General features: G+C 46.6%; 1 protein-coding gene across 7 annotated transcripts in view; it reads left to right on the top strand.

Annotated features, from left to right (window-relative positions):
- DYSF (dysferlin) overlaps positions 1-10,232 on the top strand; it is a 233,776-nt gene continuing 223,544 nt past the window's right edge. For all 7 annotated transcript variants that reach the window (XM_008060561.1, XM_008060554.1, XM_008060576.1 and 4 more), the window contains exon 1: positions 1-92. In XM_008060561.1, coding sequence (XP_008058752.1) covers positions 2-92 — 91 coding nt within the window. In that variant the 5' untranslated portion in view covers position 1. The remainder of the gene's footprint in view (positions 93-10,232) is intronic.

A 10,232-nucleotide genomic window follows, 5' to 3' on the forward strand; every position in this document is an offset into this window, starting at 1 on the left:
CATGCTGTGCTGCCTGCTGGTGCGGGCCGGCAACCTCCCCTGCCAGAAGAAGGAGCGGCGCAGCGACCCTGTCGCCAGCCTGACTTTCCGAGGTGAGAGACCCTAGCCGCGGCGCCCCCGCTCAGGCGCCACCCGAGTCTCGGCGGCTGCCCCCGGCTCCGGCGCCCCCCCAAGCCAGGCCAGGCCACAGGACCCCCCTGTGTCAGCAGGGACGGAATTCCCGGCCCTGACTTCTGCAGGGGGCGACGAGGAAGCAACAGAGCACGGTAAATGCCACGGAGCTTTGCACGTTTGGAAAACTGCGAGCGCCCCAATATGTCAGCGGTTATCGCTTTTCTAAGACCCGTACCCAGAGGGAACACAGTCTGAGCTCTTCCCGGGTAGTTGGGATGGGGGCGGTGCGGATGGTGCAGGAGGTAGAGGGGAATCAGGGCCACGTAGAAACGGGGCGTGTAGACGGGGTGCTTTGAAAACTGTGCTTTTTTCTTTCATTCATTCATTCATCCACCTGTTCTTATCCTATTGAATCCGCCATGTCTCAGTCAGGAGGAGCAGGAACTGAATAGGAGGGCTGTGGCCTTGACACGAGGAATTTTGGGAGGCGTCCAGGATTTTCCTAAACCCACGAAGTCTGAGCCCCTACGTGGAGTGCTTAGAATAGTGCTTGGGCAGGAAAGGAATCACACACCCACTTCTCACCAGACACTCTTGATCCCCCACTCCAGGGCAGAGATTCCTACGGAAGGGGGTGTCTCAGGAGGGGAAAGGGAAGAGGAAGGCTCTGTCAAAATTAAGAGAAGGAACAATAGCCATGAGTCAGGACCCCAGTTCTGCAGAGAAAGATAAATAAGGAGAGGAGAGAGGGTTTCCTCTTAGCCAGCAGCCATGCTAGGTGGCTTTGTGGAGTTAAAAAAAAAAAAAAAAGTGTGTCACCAACACAGTCAGGGGAGAGGGGGAGGTGGTTGGTGTTTCCATGAGGCTTGAATATAGTGGGGGCACCCAGAGGGCTTTTTAGTTCTGACCCGCAATCTCCATCACATCCTCAAGCACTGCCAAATCTGTAACAAGAGGTGGAAGACTCAATCTGGCAAAGCGCAATCTATGTGTAGCTTTTATTCTTTGCTGTGGGACTGTTTACATTTATGCTGCTTTTGAAAAATGAGATTTGAGGCCAGGCCCAGTGACTCACACCTGCAATCCCTGCAATTAAGGAGGCTAAGGCGAGAGTATTGCTTGAGCCCTGGAGTTCGAGACCAGCCTGGGCAACATAGCGAGACCTTGTCACTACAAAAAATCAAAATAATTAGCCAGGCGTAGTGGCATGTGTCTGTAGTCCCAGCTACTTGAGAGACTGAGAGACAGAAGGATTGTCAAAGCCCAAGAGATCGAGGCTGCAGTGAGTTGTGATTATGCTGCTGCATCCCAGCCTGGGTGACAGTGACACCCCAATTCAAAAAAGAAAAGAAAAAGAAAGGTGAGAGTTGAAACATTTAAGAACATTTTGCTGTTTTCCTTGATCGGTGACATGCTTGGGTGATCAGTAAGCAAGAGCCACTTCAAGGCCAAGCCCTTCTGTCTCTCCTGTCAGTCAGATGTGTCTTAGCCTTTGTTGTATAGAAATTGTGGGGCCACCATTGGCTGGAAGAGAAATTCCCAAGGGACACTGAGCGAGGCCTACATCTGTGTAGGGCTCTCAGGTGCTTGGAAACTCTTTAGGGTCTGTTCCTAGCTCTTTGGCTGGTCCCGTAACAGTCCTTTGGTGGCTGCCAATATCCCCATTCTGCAAATAAGGAAATGGAGTCGTGAGGAAGTTAAATGATGTGTTCAGGGCAGTGATCATGGCAGGGAACTACCAGCGCTTGGAGTGAGCACTGCTCTTGAGTCAGGCAGGTGACCGTTTCCCTTGAGGCCCCTCTTGGCTATTGCCCTGTCCCAGGGACCCTGAGCACATGCAGCTGTTCTTCTTCTCAAATCTCTCTATTCCTTCTGTGCAGTGCCTTATTATTTATTTGCACTGATGAGGCTCTCAGAAGACTAGAATACTGTATGATAGAATGCAACATCTCCAACGATTCAAAGTCGATTTACCCTTCAAAGCCCAGCTGCAATGCCACCTTCTCCAGAAAGGCCCCCAGGAGTCTCCTGGCTGTCATGAGTCTCTCCTCTCTGGAAGCAACCGCAGCGTGTTGGGGATGGTAGCACAGTCACCCCAGCTGGCCTGTGCTCAGGACTCAGCTCCATACTTAGGACCCTGGGGCTCCTTGAGAGCTGCAGCCTGTCCTACGCATTCATTGGGGTTTCCCAGTGCTGAGCACAAGGGGGTGCTCTATAGTGTTTGCCCTTTCTGGCCCTGCCTCTAGCCATGCTCCAGGTGTGCCTGGGAGCCTCACCCCATCTGGAATGGGGTCCTCTCACTCTGCTCTGCCTGAGGATCTCTTGAAGAGTATGTTTGAGAAACAGATTCCTGGGTCCCATCCACAGAAGTTGTGACCAGCAGTTCTGGAAGGTGACCTTAGCATCAGCATTTAACAAATACTTGGTGGAGGTTATTCTGGAACGTTGAGAACAATGAGTCAGAGATGTGGTAAAGAGGGAAATGAATGTGCTCCCTGACAAGGGGCATTCGCGATGGAGTTTGGGGTGGAGTTGATACTTAGGGAAGGAAGCCATTAGAAGTAGACTCAGAACTTACAGAGCATCCGGGCTGGAGGTACTCTACTCTGGATACACATCAGAATTGTGCGGGGAGTTTTACAAAAGACCATTGCCAACCCTCCCATCCCCTCCTCTCTTGAAGCTAAATCCCTCTGGGTGGGTCCCAGGCGTAGAAGCTTCTGACAAATCTCCATGTTTTGGATGTGCAGTCAGGGTTAAAAAGCACCAAGCCTAGCCCCTTGTGGTACAGACAGGACAGCAGCCTGCTTGCGGGGAAGCCAGCCAGCACTGTGTGCCTGACGGCTGCACGCAGCCCAGGATGTATGGGTCTGGGCTGGCCCCACTTTCCTTGCAGTTGTTCCCTGGGCATTCCAGCCTCGGATGTAATTTCAGGACCTGCCTCCCAAAATAGACTATGAACTCTGAGAGGCTGGACTCTGAGGCACTTTTTTGGCTTCCCTGTCTAAGGACCTCAAGGTAGAGACTCTTGATGAATACATCTCATCCTTTTCTCTGTATATTAATTAATTAATTAGTTAACTAAAAATACCATGAGCAACTGGGCCATGGTAGATATATTCTGACTGGCCGTTTGTGTGAGTAAGCAGTGTCATTTCCTATAGCATTTAATAATCTATACCTCTTTTCTGTCCTGTCCGTTTTCCATCCTGTAATGTGACTATTTATATCCCTCTATTCATGCATTTAGTTCACTGAACAAATATTTACCGAGCACTTACTACGTGCCTGGTGCTGTTCTAGGTGCTGGAATGTATCCCAAAACAAAACCAGGTCCCCGTTGCTTTGGGGCTCAAATGTTGTATTTCCTTGAAGAATGGATCTGCTGTGTCTCCCACTTGGAGAATTTCTGCCCTGCACCACCAGCCAGGAACACAGGAGTCATGAGTGACCCTTCCTTCTCCCTCTCAGGTCCTCTCTTCTTCTCCATGTCTCTCCTGCCTGCCCCACCCCTCACCCTCCTCCTCCTCTCTATTTCCTGGGGATCTCTAGATTTGGGGCAGGAGCCTGGAGGATCTTACAGCACCATCTGAAGGTGGTTTCCTGTCCTGGGAAACACTCCAGATTCACTGTGTAAGGAGAGTGGGCTGCAGGGGTACTGGGCTCTTTGAGCCTGGCTTGTTAAACATGAAAGTGACTTAAAACATTGAAAATCACCTTCTGCTTTATTTTTATAAACATAAAATGTACTCGCTGTAAAAAATGACAAATCATAGAAAGGTATGTGGCAAACGTAAAAGACAGCTCAATCTGAAACAATTTTCACACCGTTAGCTACTGAAACATTCCTAACATTACAGACATTGGACACAGCGGGATTTTCTGTAGATTTTACTCAAGAGAAGGTGAGTATAAAGGAATTTGCAGTTGTTATTATAATGACAAGAATATTGCTCCAAAATCCGAAAGAGTACAGTGTGTGAATCCAAAAGAGTACAGCTTTTACATTTTAAAGCTTTTAGTCAACTATTGCTGAGGATTATTTTTTTCTGTTGCCAAAAGCAAAGTGCTTTTCCATTAATGGGGAATTCATGTCTTTTAAGCATTTTAAATATGACAATATTTAAAAATATGTGGTTTGGAGGAATTGTTTACATTTTCTTTCTCTTTAGGATAGATTCTTTCAACAAGCAATTTGTAGTAATGACTGTGTTGACTTCAATTTTGGAGTGCAGTGGCTATGTTAAAGATGAATGATTTCTCATCGAAGCCAACACAGAATTTGCTGCTGTGTTTTTTCTTTGGTGATAAAATACTTACAAAAAAGAGCCACAAATTCTGCTGCTTAATTAACTTATTAACAATTTGACATATTTCCTTCAAGATTCTTTTTTTCCATTAATAATTTTTTTAGTTTAGCTGGGCATGGTAGCATGTGCCTGTAGTTCCAGCTACTTGGAAGGATCGCCTAAGCCCAGCAGGTCAAGGCTGCGGTGGCCGTGAGTATGCCACTACTTTCCAGCCTGGGTGACAAGAGTGAGACTGCAACTCAAAAACAAACAAACAAAAAAACAATAGCAAAAAGATTTTATAGTTGCAAAATTTAACAGCCCAGTAGAGTATGTAAAATGTAAATGTTTGATTTAACACGGTGGTTCTGAACTGGAGGCAATTTTGTTCCTCGGGGGACATTTGCCAATGTCTGGAGACATTTTGGGTTGCCGACCCTGGGGGTGTGGGGGGTGCTATTGGCATCTAGTGGGCAGTAGCTGGGAAAGCTGCTGAACATCCTTACAGTGCAAGGATGGGCCCCCAACACCCACAACAAAGACTGATTCAGGCCAAAATGTCAACAGCAGCAAGGCTGAGAAACCCTGCTTTAATACATAAATTATTAAGGGAAGACCATGTCACACCACCCAGGTCGAGAAATAGAACTTGGCCAACCTCATCTCTCTACCAGAAGCCTCCAGACCTCTTCCCTTCCTTTCTAGAAGTAATCCCATCCTAGATTTTCCCCCCAAATATTTGCTCAAAGAAACACCAGAGACAATTTTCCTCCCTCTCCTCTCCTCTTTCTCTCTCTTTTGGAGTCAGAGTCTCATTCTGTTGCCCAGGCTGGAGTGTAGTGGCACACTCACAGTTACCACAGCCTCCATCTGCTGGGCTCAGGTGATGCTTCTGCCTTGGCCTTCCAAGTAGCTGGAACTACAGGCACTCACCACCACACCAGCTACTTTTTTGACTTATTGAAGAGATAAAGTCTCGCCAAGTTGCCCAGGCTGGTCTCGAACCCTTGGGCTCAGGCAATCCTCTTGCCTTTACCTCCCGAAATGCTGGGGTCACAGGCATGAGCCACCATGCCTGGCCAGGGGCACTTTTCTATGTCAGTAAATATCCTTCAATACAACCTTTAAAAATGTCTGCACAGTATTTTATTATATGGATGCACCATAATTAATTTACTCAACCCTCCATTGACAAATATTTAGGTCATATCACATTTTTAAATATTTATATCCAAGGCTTAGATTATACTATCACTGCGTGAAATATCCTGATGACTAAATCTTTGCACACACATTTATTTCCTTTGAGTAAATACCAAAGAGGAATTGCTGTGGTGAAGGTTATAGATATATTTAAGACTTTGCTGCATTTCTCAAGTTGCTCTTCTTAAAGTTTGTACCATCTCTACCCTTCTATCAGCCAAGTATGGGGATGTATTTTCTTAAAATCTTGCTAAACAGAATCAGCATTATCATGCACATTTTTGAAAAATTTTTAAAGCTTCAAGTAGGTATTTGTGATATTTCATTGTTACTACCTATCAGTATTTATTCTTACTGAAGTACTTTCTTTTTAATTTGCTCATGGTGAGAGGGGCTGTTTGTCTTTTTCATAATTAGTTGCAAGTGTTCTTTATATATTGAGAGTATTCACATTTTTGTCATCGGTGTTTCTAATATCTTCTCCAGTTCTATGTGTTTGTTTTTCTTTTCTTTTTTTTTTGAGTTGGAGTCTCACTCTGTTGCCCAGGCCGGAGTGCAGTGGCACGCTCAACTCACAGCCTCTGCAGCCTCTGCCTGCTGGGTTCAGGTGATCCTTCCGCCTCAGCCTTCCAAGTAGCTGGAACTACAGACATGTGCCACCATGCCCAGCTGATGTCTTTCTTAAATTGATGTGTAAAATTTCTATATAAATATCTTCCTCGGTTCTAATTGGCCTTTTGAGTTTAATGACTACCCCTCCCAGAGTACCTTCCACCATGGCCCACTGCTGTTCCTGGCCACTTCTTTCCTGAACTGTGGTTCCAACTGGGATTTAGAAACATGGCATGGAGGTAATTGAGGGGGAGAAGAACAGTGTTCCGTTGGATAGGGAGGAGACAGCTGCCCTGTTCCCAGGTGTCCAGGCTTGAACACTCAGATGGCAGGCAGGTATCAGAGCAACCGGTCTACTTACCCACCTTGTTGGGGGGGTATCTGTGCTAAGAAGTAAAGCAGCCTTTCCTTCAGCTGTATTTTCCCTTTTCATTGCTGCTGTCTTTGGGTTGTCTGCTGATTCTTTGCATTTCTATCACTTTCTTTGTCTTATGGGCATTACAATGGGATGTCAAGAGTGCCCTATACAAAGCAAGCCCTCAATAAATATTTGTGGAATAAAGGAGAGGCTGTCTCTGGGCTGCCTGCAGGATCTGAGAGTTAAGTCCTGCCACCCGACTCATGGACAGAAGCAGCTTTCTCTCTGTCTCTCTGTTTCTCTCTGTCTCTCTGTCTCTCTGTTTCTTTCTTTCTCTCTCTCTCAGAGGCCGAGACATCCCATCTCCCTCTTTCTCTCCATTCCCACATAAGGTACCAGCAGCCACGTGTGTCCCCCGGGGGAAATCCTCTGCTCCCCTTTCTGTTCCCCAACCTGACTCTAGCCTGTAGGCCCCAGCCCTGATGCCTGTGTCCTCACCATCTCCCACCTAATTTTTTTTTAATTGTGATAAAATACATGTAATATAAAATTTGTCATCTTAACCATTTTTAAGTAGACAGTTCTGTGACATTGAGTCCATTCACATGGTTGCGCAGTCATCACAACTGGCCATCTCTAGCACTTGTCACCTTCCCCAGCTGAGACTCGGTACCCATTAGACACGAACTCCCCATTCCCTCCCCCAGCCCCTGGTGACCACTGTTCTACTTCTGTCTCTATGAATTTGACTACTCCAGGATCTCACATAGGTGGAATCACACAGCCTTTGTCTTTTTGTAGCGGGCTGAGTCATTCAGTCTGGGGCAACACCCAGGGATTCAGCATGATTCTCACGGAAGTCTGCTGGTCCCCAGTTCTGCAGAGCAGTCTGAGAGGAGGGCACAGTCCCATCCCCCAACCCCGGCATGTGCCATGAGTTCTCCTGTATCTTCAACTATCAAGTCTATTAAATTACACACCTAAAGCCTTGTCTCTCGGATGGACACAGTGGCTCAGGCATTTTGGGAGACCAAGGCAAGAGGATTGCCTGAGCCAAGGAGTTTGAGACTATTGGTGAGGCTCTGTCTCTACAATAAATCAAAAAATGAGCCAGGTGTAGTGGTGCGCACCTGTAGTCCCAGCTACTTGGAAGGCTAAGACAGAAGGATCACCTGAGCCCAACAGGTCTAGGTTGCAGTGGCCACGAGTGTGCCACTGCACTCCAGTCTGGGTGATAGAGTGAGACTCTGACTCAAAAAGAAACCTCATCTCTCAAGGCCAAAATGAATTATCAGGGACAGGACAGGTCTAATTCATGAGGAGGAACTGTTTTATTTGCTGTTTCCTAATTATCAGTGTGCCTTCCCTTTTCTTGGTGTCTGTAAATCATGTGATAATATGCTGCATTAATGTTTCATTTCTTTCTTGTGCCTCCTTGGGGTCACAGAACCCATCAGTGACCCTTTCCCCAGTGTCACCCAGGAGATCCCAGAGACGGCCAAGTGAAATCCCACTGAAGGCTTTTATTCCCCTCCTCTTCAGGGAAAACAGGAGGTGGAAAATGATTAAAAGACAGTGGGCTGTGGTGGACAGTACCCTGAGAGGGGTAGTAGTTAAACTCAAAAGGCCAACTAGAACTGGGGAAGATATTTATATACAATTTTGACTCATCAACTTAAGAAAAACAAACACATAGAACTGGGGAAAATTTAGAAACATCGAATATCTTGGCACACAGACACACTGCTCAATTAATGAAGCTGAGAGTACCAGGAAATGAGTTTCTGAGTGTACAACTCAAGAAAGCCTGCAGATGGAATTTTCCAGGTTACTCCCGTAGGTCACAGGAAACGGATCTGTGATAAGGGAGGGGAGTGCACACGTAGTTCCCATCTTGTGTCCCCTCAAAACCTTGTGCAGTAGACACTTATTATCAGCTGATTGCTGAGGGAGCAAGGCCTAGAAAGGTTATGAGCCTCCCCAAGGTCTCATAGTGGCAGTTGAGTGACTCCAAAACTAACCCATGTCTAATCCCTGCTGGAGCCACACCAACATGGCCCACATGAGGATTCAGAGTGGCTCATCCAAGGCAGGTCTGGGCCAGGACTGAGAAGACAACTGGTCCAGAAGCCCTCACCTACACCGTGCCTCCCTCCAGCATCCACTGACACAGAGCCATACCATCGACGAAGTCTTATGGTGTTCCCTGAGAGCAGTGTTTCTATCCCCTGGTATCTGCAAATGAACTTGCTGCCAACTTGGGAAAGGAAAGGACCCATTCAGTCAGCCCCTAATGACCAGACACCTCGGTACAGACTAGGGTCACTCCCCTGAGTGAGGCAGTGTCTGTCTTCTGAACTCACAGCCCAGCTGGAGAGACAGAAGCAGAAGTGCACTGCTATTCTGCTGTCCCGTACATGTGGTCACAGCTTGCTTAGGGAGAACCAGAGAGAGAGAGAGCAGCCACCTCTGTTTTGGAGAGGCGGGGGAGTCTTATTAGAGGAGAGGCGGCTATTCTGGGTATTGAAGAGTCAGTAGGAGTTCACTCGATGGATCAGAGTGGGGCACAGATGGGTTGCTGGGGAAGTGAATTCACATTTAAAGAGCATGCTGTGTGCTAGACACTTCACACCTCCCATCTTGTTTAGTTTGCACAATGGTTCCTTATGAGGTAGGTGTTGTGCCCTCACAGATGAGAAACTGAGGTTGAAATGTTAAGCGAATTTCCTAAGAGGTCCTTAAAGGTTGGTACATGGACCCTGGGGCAGTCCTCCACACTCCTTGAGTAGGTAAGTGAGGTCAAAACCATCTTTACAACAACCCTGAGGGGTGATTTGTTCTTTTCACTGTGTTGACATTTATACTGATGGGAGCTAATACTGTTGGCACCTTAACACATATCAAGGCCTTAATACCAGACTGAACTTGTGTTTTGCAGATCTCATACACTCACCATTTAAAAAAAAAAGCCAGTTTCACTAAAACAAAGTTCTTGATGAAGCAGTAACATTGTTACTTTTAATCCTTGAGTACATGTGTGTATCTGTTTCATGTGATGAGATAGAAAGTGTGTCTAGAGCGCTTGAGTTGCACATCAGAAATGATGATGAGACCTGGCACGGTGGCTCAAGCTTGTAATCCCAACACTTTGGGAGGCTGAAGCGAGAGAATTGCTTGAGTCCAGGGGTTCGAGATCAGCCTGCGTGATTTGGTGAGACCTCGTTTCTACAATAAATCAAAAAATTAGTCTGGCATGGTTGCGGGTGCCTGTAGTTCCAGCTACTTGGAAGGCTGAGGCAGTAGGGTCGTCTGAGCCCAGCAAGTCAAGGCTGCGGTGGCTGTAAGCATGCCACTGCCCTCCAGCCTGGGTGACAGAGTGAGACTCCAACTCAAAAATAAATAAATAAATAAATAAAAGATGACGGTTGCCAGGAGAAGCCCTTAAGTGACTGCTTGAGTAACACGCTTTTTTTTTTTCTTCATGGAATACTGTTTTTACTTGAAAGAATGACGGCAAGCTGTGGTAATTTGGACCTGGGCATTTGACGGGTCAAATGAAAATGAAAGAATGAGCCTGCCACTTCAAGGAAAATGACATTTGTTGCCAATCATAAATTTTGAGCTTTCAAGCAAAAATTGGAATTTTTTTTTTTTTT

The sequence above is a fragment of the Carlito syrichta genome, unplaced genomic scaffold (assembly GCF_000164805.1).
Source record: "Carlito syrichta isolate Samal-C Ts95f unplaced genomic scaffold, Tarsius_syrichta-2.0.1 Scaffold92612, whole genome shotgun sequence".
NCBI classification, from domain to species: Eukaryota; Metazoa; Chordata; class Mammalia; order Primates; family Tarsiidae; genus Carlito; species Carlito syrichta.